At 39.8% G+C, this 23203-nt stretch overlaps 2 protein-coding genes across 5 annotated transcripts; one reads left to right on the top strand and one right to left on the bottom strand.

Annotated features, from left to right (window-relative positions):
• The first annotated feature begins 1428 nt into the window (after window positions 1-1428).
• Window positions 1429-11884, top strand: PPP1R8 (protein phosphatase 1 regulatory subunit 8). 4 transcript variants are annotated; one of them, XM_081961887.1, is made up of 7 exons: window positions 1429-1558; window positions 3414-3474; window positions 6335-6488; window positions 6684-6904; window positions 7521-7665; window positions 9113-9177; window positions 10333-11884. In XM_081961887.1, the coding sequence occupies exons 1-7, from the start codon at window positions 1491-1493 to the stop codon at window positions 10684-10686; spliced, it is 1068 nt and encodes a 355-aa protein (XP_081818013.1). In that variant the 5' UTR covers window positions 1429-1490; the 3' UTR covers window positions 10687-11884. The 4 variants fall into 4 exon arrangements, with proteins under 4 accessions (XP_081818013.1, XP_081818012.1, XP_081818011.1 ...); XM_081961886.1 differs by having other exon boundaries at window positions 6642-6904; window positions 10336-11884; XM_081961885.1 differs by having other exon boundaries at window positions 6642-6904.
• A 3235-nt stretch (window positions 11885-15119) lies between these two features.
• Window positions 15120-22158, bottom strand: RPA2 (replication protein A2). The gene is made up of 9 exons (XM_081961895.1): window positions 21992-22158; window positions 21340-21431; window positions 21154-21255; window positions 20271-20384; window positions 19859-19933; window positions 18445-18558; window positions 18057-18170; window positions 16987-17081; window positions 15120-15973 (listed from the first exon to the last, which is right to left on the bottom strand). The coding sequence occupies exons 1-9, from the start codon at window positions 22005-22007 to the stop codon at window positions 15889-15891; spliced, it is 807 nt and encodes a 268-aa protein (XP_081818021.1). The 5' UTR covers window positions 22008-22158; the 3' UTR covers window positions 15120-15888.
• Between the last annotated feature and the right edge of the window lie 1045 nt (window positions 22159-23203).

Here is a 23203-nt window from a genome sequence, read left to right as displayed (position 1 = left end):
CCAAGTCGATTGATCTTGTGCCAGGGTTTCCCAGGAGATGATGTCAATATCCAGGACATACACATACATATGCACATACAACACAAATCAACCCATGAGTGCATGGTAGTTATGCCTTCTCAAATTACAGTTGAGGAGGGGGGGTTGAGTTAAAATTGGATTGTTTGTAATAACCCTTCAGACAAATAAAAATTGTAGCTATCGTGTGAATATCGTGAATTGACACAACGTTCAGAATTCACCCAAGTATCCGATAGTGGCTGCCCTCACATTTAATTACTAGTGTAGATAATGTAGAGTTGTTTCCAGGCGTCACACTGTACATTGTTAGGGCACAATACACAAACCAAGTAGGACCACACAGGATGGACTTTGTAATACTTGAAGCTCAGTTTTTGTACTACTGTACAAATTGCAGCTACTACTAGTATCAAGGCCATTGCGTGAACATTATAGGACTAAGGGACCAACATCTCTAAAATTAACTCGGCAGCATCCAGCTCAATAGAATAGAATTCTTTATTGGCCAAGTGTGATTGGACATGCAAGGAATTTGGTGCAAATGCTCTCAGTGTACATAAATAAAAATAAAATACATTCATCGAGAATCATAAGGCACAACACTTAATGATAGTCATAGGGTACAAATAAGCAATCAAATCATATTAGGAAACAATCAATATAAATCGTAAGGATACAAGCAACAAAGTTACAGTCATGCAGTCATAAGTGGGAGGAGATGGGGGATAGGAACGATAAGGTGAATAGCAATAGCAATGCAGACTTAGTGAATAGTTTTAACAGCGTTGGGGGAATTATTTGTTTAGCAGAATGATGGCGTTCAGGGAAAAAACTATTCTTATGTCTAGTTGTTCTGTGTGCAGAGCTCTATAGCGTCGTTTTGAAACGAGGGGAGGTTTGCAGGCGCCCGTCGCTCAGCTCAGCGGACACCTCAGAACGAGACTTGTCGTCGCCCCTCAAACGGGCTGGCGGTTTTAAAAGGCGAAGCGCGCGCACGTGGCTGCTTTATGACGTATACGTTTCTGGCATCACCGTCATGTAATAATGAACAGTTGCACATTTTTTAAAAAAATGCCCGGAGGAAACAAAAACAATTAAAAAAAACACCACCACAGATTGCAGGAGAAAGAGCGCGGACTCCGGCCCACACAAGAGGCAAGCGCACCCCGCCGCCTTGAATCCCGTGGCTATAAAATGGCCTCCCTCTCCCCCGACAGCTTCTCCTGTTCCCGCTCTTCGAAAGGAGCGTCGTTGTGACGTCGCCCCCGAACGCCGCGCTCGCGCTTAAGACAGAATACGCTCCATCCTCTGCGGCTTGTCTCTCCCCCTCCCCCTCCTTTCCCCGCTCATCCACCCCCCACCCCCGCTTGCCCGCCTGGGCGCGATGCATGCCGGGATCTCAAGCCTCCCGCCAGGTCTTCCAGCTTCCCGGCGTGCCTTGCGCCCAGCTGAATGGGGGCAGTCACAAGATGGCGGCGAACGCAAACTCTGCCGGTGGCGGCGGCGGTAGCCTCCCACTCTTTGACTGCCCGACCTGGTGAGGGTGGGGGCGTGGGCCGTTGGAGAGCGGGGAAACCGACTTGGCCGTTGCAAGGGGGACTGCGTTTTCCTTGGGAGGCGGAGCAGCATCCTAAAAGAGGGGGACCGGGTCCGGGTCCGGGGGGGGGTTTAGGAGTCCCTGGAAGGGAATCCCCTCAAGATTGGTCCTTTGAGCGTTGCAGTGTCGCGCTTCGTATGTGAAATAATTGGGATGGGAGGGAGGGAAAGAGTGTTTTTTAGCTTAGGCGGAACACATGTTTTCGACCTCAAAGGATGCCTCTGGTCCTGAGCAGAGGGCTTGCTATTTATTGATGTGCCTCAGAATAGGGACGGCAAAGAAGTTCAATGCAGGACGCGATATGATGGATAAGGGCAGGCTGTGTGGCTACTGAACGGTCTTTGTGAAATGAGAGAGAGAGTAGGCTGCTGAGTATGGACAAATGACATAAGTTTTACTTTAAAATCTCTGAGCCTGGGAGAAATCAAAATATGCTTTCATCCTAGGTATGTTACTGAAGTCCTGCATATAAACCTACAAAATGAGGAGGTGGTGGGGAAATTGACTTAGGCAGCATGGACATTCATTTGGGATATTTGGACACAAATCTTGCCTCAGTGGTAAGAATCTGAATAATGGACAGAGTAGTAACCAAAGTGTACAGTGTATACAAATATGTATTCCTCGGGTCAAAGTAGTTGCCAAGTGGAAAGTTTGTTTGAGTTTCAACTTGGCTATCAACTGTCACGTGATTTAAATAATTACTAAATTGTAGGACTTGGAGACTCATTCTTTTGAAATAGCTTAGCTTGGGAATATATTGGGAAAGATCTATCGTAGTCTTCACTGTGTGTTTGTTAGACTTTACAGAAAAAAATGTGAAAGTGAGACATTAAAGCAGCAATTGAAGAGCTGTCAAAATGTGCCTTAAAAATGCAAATATGCTCAAGGATTTTGTAATACAAGATCCACCAAGGTTTTTTAGAGAGAGAGAGAGATTGGCATTTCAAAGATAAAAAGTCATCCCTATTGTACCAAAGCAATCATTTGTATCACATCCATTGTTTTGACCTTAACTAATGACAGGACCCAACAAGGACTATGTCTTTTTATGTAGTGGTAACTGCATCCAAAAATAACTGCAATAAGCATTTGAAATATTAAGCGCTCAAAAAGCTTAACATATATTAACAGTTTTAGCTGCTACACAACTGTTTATGTGTAGCAAATTTGAGAGCATAAAAGTTAAAATACTTTGTAGCAGAGGCAAGATCTGAACAGGAGATCTTAGGTATTTATGTAGTCATGTCATGTAGTTTTATCTCTCAGCCACATGCCATCCTCTCTAAATCAGGCATATAAACCTATACATTGCAGAAATATGTAAGACTGTATTTGTAGACACATTTGTTCCCGTATATGCTGAATTCAATAAATAAATAACCTCTCCAAGTAGATGCGGTCGCCAAAGGGCACAGTAATAATTCTGATTCATGCTGTTTCTCACTGGTCTTCCAGATGCTTCCAGGAAATCCCTACATAGGACACACCACTTGTTTTCAAACAATTGGAATCATATTCCTCATGATTTGTAGGCCCAAATTAACGAATTTTCAGTCCCCTTTTCAGGTAACCAGCAATTGATTCACAATTTGTTATATATTTCAACTGTATGCTCAGTTTAATTAAACATTAGGGTCAGCATTGAGCATAATTGACTTTTTTGTACCCAAGTTCAGGTTCTCCCTATCAGAGCAACTTGTGGTCATTTTACATCTGTTGATAAGTTCAGAGGTTCCAATGGCTACTTTTAAGTATTCTTAAACAAAATATTTTTCTTGTGTTTGTTTCCTAGGGCAGGAAAGCCTCCACCAGGGTTGCACTTGGATGTAGTCAAAGGAGACAAACTTATTGAGGTATGAAAATAGATGCAGAAAATTTGAATACAAGCCAGGTGACATACAGTACTGGGTAGCTGTAGAGTTTATCACAGGCAGAAAGAAAGACTGAATATCTAAAATCTTATATATTTTTTTAGTTTTAGATTGTCTTGGCTATTTCTAGCAAGACATCTGAATTTTTTTCTGTTGGACTCGCATGTGGCTATTTGCATCCAAATATTCAAAGATAATTGTGCTTTTACACTATTAGGTGTGAATGTGCACCCATATCTTTTATTGTTTTTAATAATTTGGATTACTATTTGGATCCAGAATGATTATTTTTGTGCAGAAGTCTGTTTTTGCAAGATTTCAGATTTTCAGCATTTGTGTCTTTGGTTAGAAGGTGTTTGGGTACTTCATTCTTACATTGTTTGTTCTCCATTGCAATACTGTCTCTCTTCCAAACCAGAAAACCTTGGTTGCCTCTACTTTAAGAATCTCTATTTAGATGTAATTGAAAGCTACAATTAATTGAATCATTCCTGGTTTAATTGCAGAGTAACAAGAAAGAAAGAAGGGAGCAGTATAAGGACTAAGCAAGTGACTCATGCGCTTTCTAATAACTCTGGTTTGTCCAAATATCCCAAAAGTGGGACGGAACACTTCTTAAGAAGAATGTATTGTCAATGTGTAATTGCAAATTATGATGCTATTTTACTTCTACAGACGTCTTAAGCACTTGATACTAACCAAGCCATCTGTGCCTTCGCTCTCGTTTAGAGTTCAAAGGTGAAACTAGTGATTGGCTGGGTCTAAAAAGTGCAACATCAAAGTTAAGCCATGAAGTGATTAAGCTCCATGTGTGGAGAATCACATTGGGTTATAGCTCAGAGGCACAAATGAGTCTTCAGTTGTTGATGCCTTTAAGAATGGCAAAATAATTACTAGCTTTTCTGCTTTCCCATTTCTTTTTATATAATTTAAGTAACTCTGCCTACTTACGATACTTGTTTGTAAAGTGGCTGAATTGTTAGTTAATTTATTTTTTCTGCAGGTACCATTGTCGTTTAGATCAATGGTCCCCAACTGTTGCAGCTTGGCGGGAGAGGGGAACAGGGTTGCACAAATGGCAGGCTGGGCCACACGTGCACGCTGCTTGACTCGTGTGAGCGGCCGTTTGGTGCACACACGCATGCACACACAACTCGACTGTACCAGACCGTCATTTGTGTGAGTTGAGCTGCATGCACTCCTGTGTGCTGGCCCGCAGCCCGATTGTGAATAGGCCATGGTAGTGGGCGGTGGCCCAGGGGCTGCGGACCCCTAATTTAGATAAGTATAAATTGTCCCATACTGAAAAGCAGTGTCACATGGTATTAATAATTTTGTATGTTGGTTAATTACCCTATCTACTTGCAGATAAACCAAGAATTTTAAGTTCAAAATACATCCCAAAAATTGGGTTTGACTTATTTATGGATTGTCTTATCCGCAAATAAAGATAGACCTTGCTTAATGGCTGCCCTATTTAGCAGCTGTTCAATGTACAACAGTTCTGAAAAAGTAACTGTATGACCAGTCCTTACATTTATGACTGTTTAGCACATCCCCACAGTCATGTGATCGATACGTGTTTTACAACTGGCTTCCAGCAAGTGGGGTCAATGGAGAGGTTATCCATAAAATCTCAAGTCACGGTCACATGATGTCTCACTTGACAACTTGTAGTAACTTGCTTAACAACCAAATGAGAAGTTTCATAAATCTATCATGGTCACATGATATTTCACTTAGCGACCACATTGCACAGCAATGGAGTTGCCAGTTCCAATTGTGATCACTAAGCAAGAAAAAACTACACGCATGCACGCACATGGCCCTTGGGTTGCGTCCACTCGTTCCGCAGCTGTACACTTTTGCTGCAAGGGTGCTGAACGATAGGACCTTACAACCCCTCCGTCATAACATCCTCACAGTCATGCAATCACAATTCAGGTACTTGGCAGACAACCAGCTTAAAATTATGATGATGTGATCACCATTTGTGAAACCCTCACAGACAGACACAAGAGAAGTAAGCGGAGAAGCCAGCAGATGTTTCAAATTGGTCCTCTCTATATTTGCAAAGCAAATGTCCATACCCAACATAGTATTCTTTTGTTCTGGAGACATATCAGTTTTGAGGACCCAATCCTATTATGACCCTTCTTAGATTTCCCTTTACTCTCAATCCATTCATCCTTCCCTCATAGTTTATTTTAGTTTGATTCAATTATTTTATACGAACAAACCAGAACAACAAAGAGTTGGAAGAGACGTTGGAAGTCTTCTAGTCCAGCCCCCTGCTTAGCTGGGAAACCCTACACCACTTCAGACAAATGGTTATCTAACATCTTCTTAAAAACTTCCAGTGTTGGAGCATTCACAATTCTGGAGGCAAGTTGTTCCACTGATTAATTGTTCTGTCAGGAACTTTCTACTTAGTTCTAAGTTGCTTCTCTTCTTGATTAAGCAATGGGGTCATATGATGTCACATTTTATAACCACCTTGCTTAGCAATGAGAATTCTAGTCCCAATTGCCATTGTAATCTGAGGACTATGTGTACTTATTTTTAAGAACCTGTAAATATTTGCGGATAACCCAACCTTAAAATTTTTTAACTAGAATACAATGAAAAATTGCTACCTGTGATTAAGCCAATGTGAAAATTAAAACATGAAAATTTTATCCACGAGTGACACATTTTTCAATTGCTAGTCTTTTGGTTGCCTTTTTTTTATTCTCATGGCACAATGAGGATCTCCCCCTTTTAATACCCAGGTCCATGCTTTTAAGGAAGTACAGGCCTCCCCTCAAATATCCACCCATTTGTCTTTGATATCTTGTCACAGAAACTGATCATCGATGAGAAGAAATACTATCTCTTTGGAAGAAACCCCGACCTGTGCGACTTCACCATAGATCACCAGTCATGCTCTCGGGTCCATGCTGCTTTGGTTTACCATAAACATTTGAAGAGAGTTTTTCTTATAGACCTGAACAGCAGTAAGTTGATAAACAATGTCCAGGGCATCCTGATGGGGTGTGGAAGTGTTTCTAAAGTAACTGGATAGTACGAGGCACTGGTGAAGAGGGAGGCACACACTAAAATTAAGGAAAGGGACTGTGCTTTAAGTAATATTTTAGTAACATGATTAGTATTTGTTGCTTTTCCTCTCCTCCTTATTCTAAAATGCTTAGCACATGGCACGTTTTTGGGCCATATTCGTTTGGAGCCTCATAAGCCACAACAGATTCCCATTGATTCCACGGTTTCCTTTGGTGCCTCCACGCGGGCCTACACCTTGAGAGAAAAGCCCCAGACATTGCCCTCGGCAGTGAAAGGAGATGAGAAGATGACCAGTGAAGACGACGAACTCAAGGGCTTACTTGGTCTGCCAGAGGAAGAAACAGAGTTAGATGTGAGCACAGTGTTTTTACCTGCATTACCCATGTTGCATATCTAGTTTATGAAGGCACCTTTTGGCTTGAACTGTGGCTTGGCAGTAGTACCTGAGTAGAGCTGTGCTATCCTTAAGGATGGGGAGGGAAGGTTCTGTGTGACAAATTTGCTATTGGTGGGCCTAGGCAAGAGAATAGTAGTAGTGACCAAATTATTTCAACCAGATTCTTATTGTTTGTTTGAGCTGGGGCTATCTTCTTTAGTGGGCTAAGCCAAGGGCTGCTCAAGTTCGCTCTGATACCCTATTGAAGTTTCCTCTTGATTAGGGTCTAAATACTGTGTAGTCCCTATCAAAAAGTGGGGCTGACGTTTTCACAATTTCATTTTGGTGGCAGATTTTAAGAGACAGAATGGACGCCTAAAGCTTTGCCATATCCTAAACCCTAATATTCTTCCAAAAAACTTGGCCAAGATTTCCACCCCACCCCCCAATAAACTCCACAGAAGGATAAAGTTCTATCTGTTCCAGAGATATCACAACAGAGTAGGAAATTATAGCACAGTTTTCATTGCCCCAAATTGTTAATCCTTTAATCTGTACTGCGATGGCAATCTCTTTCTTTTTGACATTTTAGAACCTGACAGAGTTCAACACGGCCCATAACAAGAGGATTTCCACATTGACAATAGAAGAAGGGAATTTGGATATTCAGAGGCCAAAAAGAAAACGAAAGAACTCAAGAGTAACATTCAGCGATGACGATGAAATCATTAATCCAGGTGAGTAATGTGGGCCAAGAATAAGCAACCCAGTCCCCTTCTGACGGTTGGAATTACAACTCATCCCTTCTGGCTATCATGGTCAAGAGTTGCAGTTATAGTGCAAAACATCTGGAGGGTACCCCGACACCAATCTCTGTGGACTCATAGATTGTTCCTAAAGAACGCTGCCTGCCTTGTTACTTGCATGCAAGCATGTATCAATATACAGGATACTTTCCTAAAGAAGATAATTAATGGTAATGCCTTTCCTTTTGGAAAGACTTGGATTAATAATAATAATAATAATAAATTGAATTTATTAGCCGCTCCCTTTCCAAGTAGGACTCGGGGCGGCGTACAATGGAGCATATAAAACATAGAAAATGTATAAAAAACAAATAGACATACATACATACCAAACACATATACACATACACGGACACGGAGGAGGTAACAAATTACATCATATAGACAGTTAAAATTAGCATTAAAATACCCCAATTGTAAGAACTCAATATGTAATTAAAAATTTAACGTTTAAAAACAATTTAAAAAACAGTTAGGAGGAATAAGAGAAAAATTACGATTGAGCCAGGCCAGATAATTGAAAGAGGTGGGTCTTCAGCTGTACACGGAAGGAGCGGAGATCGGACGTAATCCTGATGTCACGGGGGAGGTCATTCCACAGGGCTGGGCCCATCACAGAGAAGGCTCTGCTCCTGGGTGTCGCCCCCCGACACTGTTTGGCGGACGGCACCCGGAGAAGTCCCTCTCTGTGTGAGCGAATCGGTCGTAGGGATGTGTGGGGCAGGATGCGATCCTGCATGTAACTAGGCCCTATGCCATGAAGCGCTTTAAAGATCATAATCAAAACCTTGAAACGCACTCGGAAGACCACAGGAAGCCAGTGCAGCTCGCGCAGGAGAGGTGTTACAGGGGAGTATCTAGTCCTCCCCATAATCACCCGCGCGGCCGCGTTCTGGACCAACTGTAGTCTCCGAGTGCATCTCAAGGGAAGCCCCATGTAGAGAGCATTGCAGTAATCCAGGCGAGACGTCACTAGCGCATGGGTGACTGTGCGTAGGGCATCCCGGTCCAATAAGGGGCGCAATTGGCGCATCAGGCGGACCTGATGGAACGCCCCCCTTGCCACGGCTGTTACATGGTCATCCATGGACAGCCGGGCATCTAGGAGGACGCCCAAATTGCGCACCTGTTCCATGGGGGCTAGTTGGACGCCCCCAATGGCCAGAGATGGAAGCACCTGGTTGAACCGGGAGGCCGGAAGCCACAGCCACTCCGTCTTGGAAGGGTTGAGTTTTAGTCGGTTGCCATCCATCCAGACCCGTACGGCCTCCAGACACCAGGACATCATTTCGACAATTAAATTCTTTCAGTGCTAAATATACTCCTGAGATTCCACTTATGATTAACTGCTGTACTTCAATCGCTTTTACTCCTGCAGAGGATGTGGACCCTTCCGTTGGGCGTTTCAGAAACATGGTACAGACTGCAGTAGTTCCAGTGAAGGTATGTAACTAAATTGAAAAATATAGCTAATATGGCTCTTTAGTTTATTAAAATAATACGGGAATAATCTAAAACAGTCTGATTCTTATTACCACTAAATCAGAACAAATATACTGTCAGTATTAGAACTTGCATTCAGATCCTAATTACATTTTTCCGAGTGGACTATGTTGCCCATTGGATTATATTTAATTTTTGCCAAGGACAGAAATATGTAAAGAAATAAGATTAGGTTTCAATAGAACAGAAGAAGAATTGAGTTCATCAACTTTGTTCCACGAAGTGAAAAATAACAAATATAATATAAAAGTCATCCAGATGAAAAGCTTCTCAATTCCATTTTATATAACAACCATTGTTACTAGACTGTAGAAACACAGATTATTGCCCTCATTTTCCCTTCCTTTTCTGCATAGCCAGGAAGAAGTTTTAATCAGGATTCATTTTCATAGAAAACAGCTTGCTTTGACATTCAAATTAAGATGTATTTCTTCAGTAATGGTCAGAAATTCAACTCTACCCATGCAGCAGTGAACACAGGATTAGCTAACTTATAGATTCACACAGAACCAAATCCTCAGCTTTGAATTAAAATAGTTTTCTGTGAGGTTTTAGCTGCCAGGATACAACTGAGAGAATAGGCTTAGATCTGACTTGATAAAAATGGAAAGTGCAGGGGACTGAAATTCATGACCTAATTCTGTTTTTAACCCTGCTAACAATGAGTTGGTATTTTGAAGTGAAAAATTTGTCAGGCCCAAAACCAAGAATAACATGTGTTAATTCTTCCTTATTGCTCACACCTATAGAAAAAAACCTTGCCAGACTGAAGACTCCGATTTGCATCTGCAGCAGGGGTGTCCAACCCTGGCAATATTTAAGATTTGTTTGGCTTCAAATCCCAGAATTCCTCAGCCAGCCATGGATGCCCACAAGTCTTAAAGTTGCCAAGTTTGGACATACTTGATCTATAGTAAACTCTGTGGGGAGCCGGGGGGGGGAGGGGAGGCTGTCTTCACCCTCTCATATATAATATCTGGGCTGAGTAGCATACGCCCCCTCCCTTTTGGAGATCCACCTCCTCACAAAAACTCAGATTCTGCTAAATGTCTTTGTGAGACATATTTTAATTCCGTGTATTTTGTTTCTCGACAGAAGAAGCGAATGGACAATTCTGGCTCCCTGACTGTGGATGAGGCTGCAACTCGTCGCATGCAGAACTTTCCCTACAGTGGAGGACTGTATGGAGGACTGCCTCCCACCCACAATGAGGCAGGCGCCCAAACCCACACTATTCACGGCACAGCGCTCATTGGGGGGTTACCAATGCCCTACCCTAATCTTGCCCCGGATGTGGACTTGACTCCGGTTGCCCCCTCCACTGTTGCCATGCACCCAGCTCCCAACCCTGCTGTCTTTAACCCCGAAGTTGTGAATGAGCCCAAGAAAAAGAAATACGCAAAAGAAGCTTGGCCGGGCAAGAAGCCGACCCCTTCTCTCTTGATCTGAAGAGCCAATCTGAGTCTGTTCCGGGAGGCAGGAGCCAGAAGCCAGGCGGGGAACGGGGAACTGTACAAGTGCAGCCACAACTCTCAGACTTGGGGGGGGGTCATAGCCAGATTTTTTTTGGGGGGGGGGCTTGTGACTCCTTTATACAACCAACCTTCAGAAGAGTTCAAAAGGTGTCTAAGAAATGAAATGCAAAAATATATCTCTCACTGCCTGTGGAACCACATTGCCTGGCAGGTTCTTTTTCATTTACCCAGACATTGCAGTGGCCCAGTTACTTTGATTCTGGCATTATTTGTGCATTTAAGGGGCACTGTCCTTGTGTATATGTTGCAGCTGTAGAAATGGCAGGTGGTTTGCTGCTGATAAGTGTCCCAGTTCTTTTTCTTTTCTTTTTGGGTCAGCTGGTCTCAAAGGAAACCCCAGCAGAATTTCTTGACACTTCCATAGTATTTTGACAAGTACATCAGTAATAGTTTTAATTTAAGTCAAATACCATGTGTTGCTTTTGTATCTCAGGATTATGAAGTGCTTTTAGTCTAAGGTAGAATCCTTTGCATTTGCAAGGTAAACCTACCATCAACATTTTGATGACTGCAAACCAAATGAAATGGTCGTGGAATTAATTGCTTTTTGACCTTCTTGATTGGAACCACTGAGAGAAGATTATGGCCATTTCAGATTTAGTAAAACTAGATTTAATAAAAGAAATTGATGACCAGTCCTTAACAGAACAAGAATTATCCAGTAGCCACATTTAACTATGTTGATGGACCAGGAAGTAAAACATTCAGCAATAATCTTGTATGATTTTCAGGTAGCATGTTAATTAAGATTAATGCTATTTCCCCAAGCATTCCTTAATGGGATAAACCTGAAGTTGTTGAGCCCAAGAATGGTCAGCCAGTTCTCACATCAAACTGCCCATTTTAAAATCATTGCTTAAACACAGCTCCATCATTTGGCAGTTAGTTTCTTTTTAACTAAACAAAAAAAAAGATTTAAAGATATTCATTCCTGTTCCAAATATTTGGAGCTAGACTTTGCGATTGATTTCAATATATGAACTGTGTCCCCAAATAGCTATTAAATTGGAAGTATATTGTCCCATATGATGTTCCAGAGCAGGGGTCTCCTACCTTGGCAACTTTAAGACTTGTGGACTTCAACTCCCAGAATTCCTCAGCCAACAAGCAAAGCTGGCAGGAATTCTGGGAGTTGAAGTCCACAAGTCAAGTTGCCATGGTTGGAGACTGTTCTTGATTCTGGGTATTTAGGGGCACTTCACAATCCTTTGTAGCACAACAATGGGCAGATGTCATATACGTTCAATAGATTTCATCCATGACTTTCCCCAATTAAAAGTGGTGATGTTTATTACAATTGAATGAGCCAAGATAAGAAGATGGTTGTCATTTTGGAAACTTTGCAGTTATCCAAAACTGCATCTCCCCACAAAAGTATTATATTTAATAACTATTGGGGCCAAATAGTTCCTTGCAAGTAGTGGTCTCTGCCCAATCACCACAACTGCTCTCCCTGTGGTATATTGGATTATATCATATTGGAGTCTATAGTAGATGGGATACTTCTGAACTGTCTGGTTTTCTGTTTCATTTTATATGGTAGGCCTTCTTAAAAATGCAATTTAAAAAAATTATGTTAGGTAACATAATTCTTGGAAGAAATTGCTAATGACTATGAACTGTGTGTCCTGTACTCCAAATCCCCTCTCATTTCATTTGCAATTTTATCTCTTTGGATTATTAATTTCCCCAAGGCTGTGGAACGGTTCCTTAATTTGTGAGGGTACCTGTTCAAGATGCAATGAATTTAAAACTCTTGAACTTTTCCTTGCTTGATTTTAAAGTAAGAGTTAAGAAAAAGTAGTTGGTTCTTGCAAAATACATATCCTGGGAATTTACTATGTGGTTGAATTGGCCCTGACCTCCCTGGGATAGTATAAACCTGGTCTTTTCAGTTCTTGGAAGCCAAGCTTGGCTGAAATTGGGGCAGGGTGGGGAGGGATTAAGTGTGTGGGGCTCTGTACAGACATTTGTACATTTGTGTAATAGGCCTTTTCACACTGTTGAGCTTTTTATCTGTAACCTTTATTACACTGTAAATTAAATGATTGTTTTGCCAAATGGAGAGTTTAATGTGTATTCCCAGATTTCACGGTAAAAATTACCCTGCCTAATTTTCTTTCCTTCCTATTTAATATTTTTTTAAATTTTGCTCTCTCTCTTAATGAGAATATTCAGTATGCAGTGTTTTTATAATCATAAAATGAATACAAAAGAGTTTTTGTGGGATGACAGTATATTGTGCTAATGCTTTGAAGCTTTCAGGTGGAATGTAATGGTGATATTCCCATGCTGTTCTTTGTCACTGATACTGAATGTGTACAGGTTTAACAATCATTTAGTTACTACATGATGAATAACTTTACAACCAATCCTTGCATTTACAGATGTGTAAGAACAAAGAAAAAGCTGAAGTAAGATTATAGGCAGTCATGGCTTTACTTAGTGACTGCTTCTCTTCGTGATTGAGTTGCCAATTGCAATTGGTGTCGCTAAATGAGGACTACCCTTTATTATTAATTCAGGGGATTACTTAAAAGTCATTGAGACAAGACTGGTAACTATGGATTGTTCAAGCCCACCTTTATATTACACTGACAACACTCACTATTGAATTCCAGTTTCATCTGTGTTGTGTAAAAACAGTATCTTCTCTCCACGATTAGCTTCAAGATTTTAAAAGTACAGTACCCACATTTTTAGTAACATGAATTTAGAGACATGAATTATATGCAGTATTCTAAGTGTGGTTGTACTGAAAATTCATATTAAAGAAATGGGCCATAACATTGATGAATCGTTGTCAGAATGTAAACGCTACATGGATCTTCATAGACTTTTTTCCAGGAAGTCTAGGATTATTTTGGACTAAATCCCTTTTTGGATTATTCTTTTCCAGCCGTACTTAGGAACATCTGCATCTCTCCTCTTGGGATATACACCACTAGAATGTTTATTCCTGCAGGAGCCTGATCAGCCAGAATAAACCAAGAGAGAGACACGGGCATGTTTTATTTCACCTTACTGGCAAAAGTGATGTCTTTTGATAGTCCGCGTCAAAAGTATTTTGGGAATATGAAATTTGGAACAAATGTCATGTATGGAGAAGTACTTGACTGCCAGATGTGAAGAAGTTACATCTTGCTTCAAAATGATACCGTTTCCCTGAAAATAAGACCTCCCCGGATAAAAAGCCCAATCGGGCTTTTGAGCGCATGCGTTAAAATAAGCCCTCCCCTGAAAATAAGGCCTCCCTGAAAATATTGCAGCACAGCATCAGCCATGAGGTGACCACACTCACCGCCTCCTACACCTCAAAAATAATAAGACCTCCCCCAAAATAAGGCCAAGTGCTTATTTCAGGAGTCAAAAGAAAATAACTCCCTGTCTTATTTTCAGGGAAACACGGTAGTTCATAAAGGGCAGGAAACATTCTACTTTTTCCAAGTGGGATGCCAATTTTAGCTGATAAGGCTGCTGGTAAAGGTAATTCAATACCAGAGGATTTGGAGGGGGGGGTGATCTTAAAGGACAAGCTCAAACAAAATGCAAAAGTATCAATAGAGAAATTATTTAAAATCTGGGCCAACCCAAGATACTGTAGGCAGCTGCAAATGCTCTTGATCCAAACAACTTGAGGTGCATGTATCAGTAATCGCCAGGTCTGAAACCAAAAATAGCACATGGGCACATTCCCAACTAAGTTCTTTTATTGTTTTCACACCTATAGACAGAATCTTGCCAGACTAAGCAATCTTACCTGCATCTACCATATATTCTGTGAACTATTTGGGGGGGGGGGGTGTCTTCAGCCTCTCTCTCACACCCCACACCCAAACTGTGTTGCCTCTTTCTACTCAACTGCAACCGCTCCGTTCTCTGAATTTATCTCCTTGGTACATTCCATCACACACAAAGTTCAAATGTTGAGTTAAGATGATCCATTGTCATTCATGGAAACTCAGAGTGACTTTGGATGAATTATTTTATTTAATTTTCCTCACAGGGTGGTTGTTGAGGATGGGAGAGATAAGAGAGAGAGGTAAATACATTGTTTGAACTAATGGAGGTAAGGTAAGTTTTAAATTGAACAAATAGTGGTTTGGAAAACCATTCGATTTAAAAAAAAAACTCATCCTTCCAATTTATGAGAATTAGAAAGACTTAAATTTAAAACAGAACATGTGTTTTGAAAGGAATAAGTCACCATATAAAATAAAAACTCTATAATTTAAACCCTGGGATATATCCTGCCTAGGAGTTTTAAAAATGGCATTTTGGCCTTGCAATTCTAACCAAGCTTTTACATTATTCTTTTAACATACTTTCAGACTAATTACACAAGGATATTTTCAGAACAGCAAGATTTTATTATATTTTCTACATGTATTAAATGTCAACATTTTCATCTTAACTCACAAATGTTTACATTTTCATCCAGAATTTGAGTATGTAAACTCCATTACTGTCTCTGTACATGCTGGTTATCTATAATTACTGAACGAACAATGAAGTCAGATTCCAGGATATGTGTTAATTCTGCTCCTGAACTTAAAATAAAACTTTTAAACTAAGAGTAAATCTTAACCTACTGTTTGCAGTGAGAAAAAAAATCTATCCCCAAATCAAATTACATAATTATGTATGTAAGTAGGATTTCTGAGTTAGGCAAAATTCAACATTGTACAAGGATGCATAATGTGATTATACAAAGTTATGGGGGCTTTAGGTCTACAAAATTGCATAGTATAGTATTTAGAAGAAAACAGAAGCTGGTGCAAAGTTAAAACATTTTCACATTTCAAAGTTTTTATGAAATGCAAAGCATCTCAGATTGAATATCTACTGCGAATAAGCTAACTGCTATATGGGTAAAAAATACTTTTTTAAAGGATGATTCCATCTACAGAAAAAGGCACAAAAGCTAAGAGAGTCTTAAACCATAGCAACCTCTTTCCCACAAAACAGCTGGACAGAGGCATCTGTTGTAGACATGTCCTCATGTCCTATTCAGCCTTATGTGGCACATCAAGAGTACTTTTGAGACTCAAATCAGGCAAAACAGTCTTGGATCTGTTCAAACTTTGGACCCAGATTATTATAAATCAATCAGACCTTAGTCAGCATCTGTAGACTTGAAATGTTCGTCATCAATAGTGGAGTATATATGTCCCTCGCTGCTGAGAAACTCAACAGCTTTCCTGAATGGAAAGAAGGGAAAAATAATTTATTCAATAAAATTTGATGTAAACTTTATTGTAACTAAAGAGCAGCATAGAACGATATATATTTTATATGCAATTTAAAAAATCACATGAAAAGGGTGAAACATGCAAAACCAATCAGAGTATAATTAAAATTGCCTGTTGGTGCTACCCACCAAAATAAAGTCAAAGCTGTAACAATATGTAGCATGCAAACTAATCCTGAATAGTGATACAATGGATAAAATCAAGATAAAAGTAAAATCATTATAAGACAAATTACTTGTGTATCTAATCACACTTGACCAATAAAGATTTCTATTCTACTCTAGTCTATTATATATAAAATTACTAGGCAATACATAAAACAATAAAATATCAGTTTATTAAGAAAAACAAAAAGCATGCATGTAAGTGATTAACTATTCCAAAGAAGTCATTACAAAGAAGCTTAGGAAAGAAGGGGGAGAAAGTCTTGAGGGGAAAAACAATTATTGCTAACATTTTGGAGGGACGTCTTGATCTTACATTCACTCTATTGCCAAAAGTATTCGCTCACAACTGAATCTGATTATGTGGATGGATGAGCGAATACTTTTGGCAATATAGTGTATCTTCCCATAAAATTTAGCTCCTGTCAGACAATAAGAAAAACATGCAGAAATGCCTTGGATGACTTGGCTTCTTGTTTCGTGTACAGGTTTAACAAAACATAGATTAGCAAAAGAGAGAGCATATGATGCTGCAAAGTTCTTTGAAAGAACCAAACACAAAATGCAAAAGGGTGAGAAATGTAAAAAAAATGCTTAATGTGCATTATGCTGGCTATATAGCAATATAATTCTGAAAAACCCTCGGTAGGAAAAATAAACCTGATCCTAATTTTGTTTTGGATACTCTACCACAGGTGTAGATTTCAGGTTTTAAAGGAATCAATATGACTTCCTTTTGGTATAGGAATACCAACAGCCCAATATGTCAAAAACCTAACTTCCCAGTCTGTTACGTACTTGAGTGTTTGTAGATTAATATTATGCAACTGAGTTTTCAGATCATGGAGACTTATCCCTTCGGTTGTCATGCAGCTTTTAATCAAATTCAGAACCTTCAAAAAGCAAGGGGTCACACAGTTATTCAAAGGCAAATTCAGAAAAGACCTTTTTTAAACAAAAGAGCCCTATTAGAGTTATACAAAAGCAAAGTAATACGTCAATACCCAAGTTTCTGTTTTCAACCTACAGCAGAAACATGCAGTGATACAAAAATGAACAGTCACAGCAGTTCAGATGTACAGAGTTTAGTTTTATAATGAAAGTACATGTGCCAGCAGGCCATTTTTATTTAATACTTTTCACTTCAGGATTTTATTCTTGTGTTTTAAAAAGTGTTGGGAAAGTTAGTTGTGCTTAATCGTGACCTAGATGTCCACCATTGCAATGAAGTTACATGTGAGAAATCCCAGGAATAAAGAGGTTCGTGTGCAAAAGTGAAACTAGTTAGACACAGATAACAGTATCTGATCACTCCTGTAAGGGCATATCTACGTTTAGGAAGCTTCATAGAATAAATATGCTGCCGTACTCAGAATTGACCTGGTAATTGGAGAAAGCTAACCACAGATTGCAAGAACACAAAAGAGCAGTCAGATGAGGAGACCCAAATAAATTCATTGGTAGCCTTACATTGCAATGGGCAGGGACATACATTCAATTTCACAGCTACTAAAATTGTTGGTCGAGCAGGGACAAAGATAGCCAGGGAAATGAATGAAGCCTGGGAAACAGGCCCCTTGTCCTGTGCTGATTTACCACCACCTTATCAGGTACTTAGGAGCCCAGAGCTTGGCAGCACAAGGAAACAACAGTCCATCGCCAGCCATCAATGTATCAATCAACCAATAGGAAGACACCACATAAATACAACTCACAGAACAGCCCAAAGCACATATTCCAGAAGAGAAATGTTCTCTGAAGATGGACTCCAGCATGAGTCCAAAAGCTCAGAAGACTGACCCAAATTGGATCTTACAATATTATCCCGGAACACATATATTTGCCTTCATTTGTGATCTGGTACATACCTGATTCTGGTGTGGTGTAAGACCATGCATTGTTGAAGTATCATTTCCTCCGGCATTTGAAATACTGCTCGTCTCAAATACACCAAAGGGCTGAGGCATTTTTGAAGATTGGGGCTAAAAGTCAAGGGAAAAAAAACAATGGCCAATTAGAGTAATTATGTATATTTCTGCATGTGTAAAATAGAAATTGGGCTCTAGCCACCTGTAACAATGGCATTTGTTAAAGCTCTCTACAATTTTCAATCAGTTTGCTCCCTTCCACAACCTGGAATCATCTCAATATATTAAGATGGCTTCTTCTCCTCTAGTATGTCAAGCCAGTTTGCCTAAGCATACATGACTAGGCCAGAAAAGGCTGAATGAATGTGTATTTTGCTTGCCCACATACCACGTTGCTTTTTCTGAGGATCATGTGTGCATTGACAACTTCAAGCAGATGTGTGGTAAATTCATTCATATCTTCCAGGGGTATAATCTTGAATGCAACCAGGCTCTTCTTGTTCTAGAATTTTAAAGGAACATTAAACATGTTTTGGACAATGACTCCCAAGATATATACTTTTCAGAATAAATTCCAAATATTCACATTACAAACCTCTACATGTAAACTTAGCAGCAAATTCAATGTGTTTTTTTAAAAAACGGTGCTGAGTATTTTTCTAATAGTGTGCATAATCTTATTAAATATTTATTCCTTTTAGACTCTTCTAAAAATTTAGATTTATCTTTTAAGTTTCTGTTCTTTAAGGATGCTAAGTAATAAAGTATTGCAAGAATACTTTTTTATATACATTTTTGTCATCTTCAATAATATTTTTAATGAATTTCACAAACTTTATCTTTAAAAATTCTATTTCCACAGGAAAAGCAATGTTAGTTTTTCTAACAGCCAATGCTGCTCATTCTAACAATTTTCACTAACTTACCTGGGAGCAAAATGTAGCTTTTTGACCAGTAATTTCCTAGTTCTCCAACAGGATTGTTTTACTGGATTTTTAGTTTTTGGATAAGAGACCTGATTATTGAGTTTAGTGACATTATAATCTAAGAAAGTAAAATCATTTTACTTTCCACAATGTTAAACAATAAATTCCTGCCTAATATTTACCTTAGAAGCTAACTAGATTTTTCAGAGGTGAGCAATGTCTTTTCTGTAAGACGTTTACTTCTAAAAACAGTTTGTTACTTTTACTCACACTTACTGAAGTTTTTCTCTTTTCTCGTGCTTAGGAATTTACCATAATGAGTCCAATTCACTACTGTATCATCTTTTGGAAACTTCACATACTGCTTGTAATTGTTTTTTAAATATATTGTACTTTTCTATAGCTATATTGTGCTTTGGCTCATACAACATACCACACCTTGGTTTGCATTAACTGAGGTTGGCTGAATACTTTAAACCAAACTGGTTTCCTTCTCAGGCAAACAATAGCAATATGACAGAGAGAAAAAACTTGTTTAGTAACCAAGTACTGGTAGTAAAAAAATTTGCTTAAGAGGTAGCTAATTTTTGCCGTGGGGGGGGGGGAGAGGGAGGAAAGCAACGTACCTATTGGACTGTAGATCACAGAAAAATGTCTAAATGAAACAGAGTCTCAATAGTCAAGGAACACACACGTCACATGCACAAACCTACTTGCCATCTTCTCATCTGACAGAGCCACAGATAAAACAAGACAGCGCTTAAATGTCTTTTATTGAGGGAGCTCAAAATTAATTCAGTGGTTTTGCTAAAACAGAATTATCTAGCACTATGTGGCAGTTCTCATTTTCAAATGTTTCTGTTGCATGGCTCTTACCTGGAAAGATCGCAGATGGCCAGCTACTTTCACATAGGTTCCTGGTGGAACAACCACATTTTCACTACCTTCCTCCTTGAATAAAAAGAAGAGGCAATGATTTCTTGGCAATTGCCAGCAATGTTTCACAAGGTAATGCAAATCAACCTAGAATGGCAGGATTTCATTATCTTACTTTATCCCAATGGAGAACCCGAGCTAAGGGAGAGCAAATTGCAAACTCTGTAACAAATGTTTTACATTTAGAATCCATGTTCTTTCCAAGTAACTCAAGGCAGCATTTATACACTCCCTTTTATTTTCTTATTAGTTCCAAAATGAGTATGGATTTGAACATGGACCTCCTCATTTCTATAAGCTGCCACATCATACCACTTCTTTTCATGTATATCGAAGCCTATGTAATACTTACATCCGTGTCGACCCACTGTCTCACATCCATCGGGGCTGCAGTCATGTCATCCACTTTGTAGAGAATATTTGTTGGAGCTTTTTCAGCATGCCTGATTACGCCCACAATAATAACCTGCATGAGGAAATAGAGGCAAATCTCAATAAATAGATTTGTAAAGTGGCATCTCCTATTAATCTTTGTGTTAATTAACCCCGCAAATGTATACATCACGAATGAATCGTGATTTGGCACAATCAAATGAAAATGCGTCATACCAGAGAGGAAATATTTAAATAAAATCTTTGCATGGCAACCTTGGCAGAACTAAAAACTGCAAGTGTTCGGAAGCTTCAAAGGATACCGAATGTGACTGCCTGGATAGTAAATGGTGCCAGTTGATCGGCGCATGTAACGCCACTATTTTGTGAGCTGTGTCAGTTGCTATTGTGCTTCTAATGCAATTCAAGGTGCTGTTTGTCACCTTTAAAGCCTTTCATGTCTTGGGAACAGGTTACCTAAGGGACCATCTTTCCAATTGTTTCTACTCATCTGATCTGGGTCTGTTCCAGATCCCACTGGCCAAGAAATGCAGATTGGTGGGAGTCAGGTGTGCCTTTTCTGCCACAGCACTCACCCTACACAACATTATTCTTCTTGAGATTAGACCCTGCTGGCTTTTCGTAAGAACCTAAATACTTGATTTTTCTGCCCAAGCCTGGGACCCCAAGTACATGAAAAGTCCGGACTCACGGCTCTGCTGGAATATCTTCTCAGCTGCTATGTATTTTAATGTTTGTATTCATAAATGGAATTATTTCTTAATTTATTTTAATACTATTTGCCACTCAGGGTCATTTTTTGGGATGGGCTTTCATACAAACTGAATTTTTTTGAAAATTACCTGTGAAAGTTCAACTTCACAGACCCTGAAAACATCATCCACTTGTTCAGCTGAAAATAGTTGTGATACTGTACAGGGAACGATATTCTGAGCTCTGGACCTCTGCAAAGATGAAATGTTTACACTTTAACTCTTATACTGTCACTTTTGTTTCAGAAAATAGATTGGATAGAAAGAAGCACATACTGATTTCTTTTCGCTTTGGGTTGCAGAGGGTGATGTAAATCCTCCAGGAGACTGTGTATAGCTAATATTGCCATAATTGCTGTCAAACCCTCCTGGAAATATGATAGAAAAAAACATTTTTAAAAGCCCATTTTTCTTTGCATTTATTCAGTCTCTGAATTTTTTCCAAAGCAGTTCCAGGGCATAGAAATACGCTCTATATTACTTTTTTCTTCATTCAATATTAAAATAAAACCAAAACTAAAAATATGATGAGACTCATGAGCATCTGCAGGACAGAGGGGAAGAAAATGAGGCATCTTGAGTAAGTACTTCTGCCAGATAGGATCCAATTACTGAATCTCTTTATTTACACAATGAAATAATAATGCCTATATTTAAATTTATGCATCTTTTTTTTAACATTTATTTTACTGTAAGCTCCCTGGGATCACATAAGTGAGGCAGGCGGAAATATACCCCGAATACATAAATGGCATCGTACTCCTGGCGACAAACGAAAGAAAAAAAACGTGAAGAGAACAGCTCCCATGAGGAACAGCCGTGCAGGCTGTGGGTGATGGGAGTTGCTCTCCCCCATTGCCCCCCCTCCAAAAAAAAGGGGGAAGGCCTTCGGAACTCCCACATACAAGAACGCGCCATCCGCCCTCACCGTGACCAGACCACATGCTGCAGAAATAGGAGGACCCACGCGTGGAAAGTCTTCGCACTCAACGCCGCCTTTCTCCCGCCCACGAACAGCTCGCTTTCGCCCTCGCGCGTTTTTTCCGACACGCGCGCAAATACGGGCGCTCGGGATAGGCCACGTGATTGTCATTCCCCCGCCTTTTCCCACCTCCTCCCTTTCTCCCAACCAATCGATGGGTGGGGAAACCGAAAGGGGCGGGCCCTTTTAAGAGCGGGCCGGGAGAGGAAAGCCGGCAGAAAAAGAAAAAGAAAGAGAGGCTAGAGTGGCGCATGCAAAAATACTGGAGTGAGAGAGAGAGAGGCTAGAGTGGCGCATGCAAAAATACTGTAGTTCCGGAACTACAATTCCCAGAATTTTGAGGAGTCACACAGACGAATTGATATTCTGAGAATTGTATTTCTGGGGGAAATTAGGGAATTTATGAAGTGAACTATTTTAGCTTTAGCTAACCGATCTCTTTATAGATGGGTAGTTTCTTTAGCTCTTTGTATGCCCCCCCCCCCTCCCAGTCAGTTCGGGTGGGCTATTTCCTTAAAATAGGAAAGAAGCTGAAATTCCTATGACTGTATTGGCATTTAGATTTTATTTGGGAAATGTTATTACTGGGAAACACACCCATCTGTTATGGCTACCAATTTATCTGGCATGTGGTCATATCATTTTTGAAAAGCGAAATTATCTGCAGAACCGCAGCACTTTAGTTTTATTAATGAACCTTCATTAATTGAAGGTTTTATCCCTTTTTAGATTCATGTAAGTGGATAAGATTCTTCAGTCTTTTGTTTATTTACATGAGGATATGAAGGGCTGTTGAGTCTCACTGGCTGAAACTTGCTTTTTAAATACAAAATTGGGGAATGCTTCAACTTTATTATCTATGAAGAGAGAGGAGCTGCCACCCATCTACATCCACAAATTTCTCCTGGTCCTTCCCAACTTTCTAGAGACTTTTCTTTTTACCTCAGTGCTGCAAAGATCTGAAAAGTTTCAGCACAAAACACCTATTTTTAGCATCTGCTTGTTTAAACATACCCCATGGGTATTCTTCCAGATGTGAGGATTAGAACTGCATCTTTCCCTGTGAGCAAAGCCTCTGAAACATTTCTGCACTGATCTCTTTGTTGAAATAAAGATACAGGTGTGCTGGACAGCTGCAAGCCAGCACCTGGGAAAAGC

The sequence above is a fragment of the Natrix helvetica genome (assembly GCF_964273705.1).
Source record: "Natrix helvetica genome assembly, chromosome: 9".
NCBI lineage: Eukaryota > Metazoa > Chordata > Lepidosauria > Squamata > Natricidae > Natrix > Natrix helvetica.
The sequence above is the reverse complement of the archived record's forward strand: the minus strand, read 5'-3'. Positions and strand labels throughout refer to the sequence as shown.

Bases quoted from the DNA above. Each gene is read 5' to 3' on its own strand.
- PPP1R8 (XM_081961885.1), top strand. From the start codon at position 1,491: ATGGCGGCGAACGCAAACTCTGCCGGTGGCGGCGGCGGTAGCCTCCCA. The intron at 3,475-6,334 runs GTATGAAAATAG...ATCTTGTCACAG, and splicing joins AAGGAGACAAACTTATTGAG to AAACTGATCATCGATGAGAA. The intron at 9,178-10,332 runs GTATGTAACTAA...GTTTCTCGACAG, and splicing joins CTGCAGTAGTTCCAGTGAAG to AAGAAGCGAATGGACAATTC.
- RPA2 (XM_081961895.1), bottom strand. The intron at 17,082-18,056 runs GTATGTACCAGA...TGCTTTTTGAAG, and splicing joins TTACACCACACCAGAATCAG to GTTCTGAATTTGATTAAAAG. The intron at 15,974-16,986 runs GTACGTAACAGA...CTTTCCATTCAG, and splicing joins ATTAATCTACAAACACTCAA to GAAAGCTGTTGAGTTTCTCA.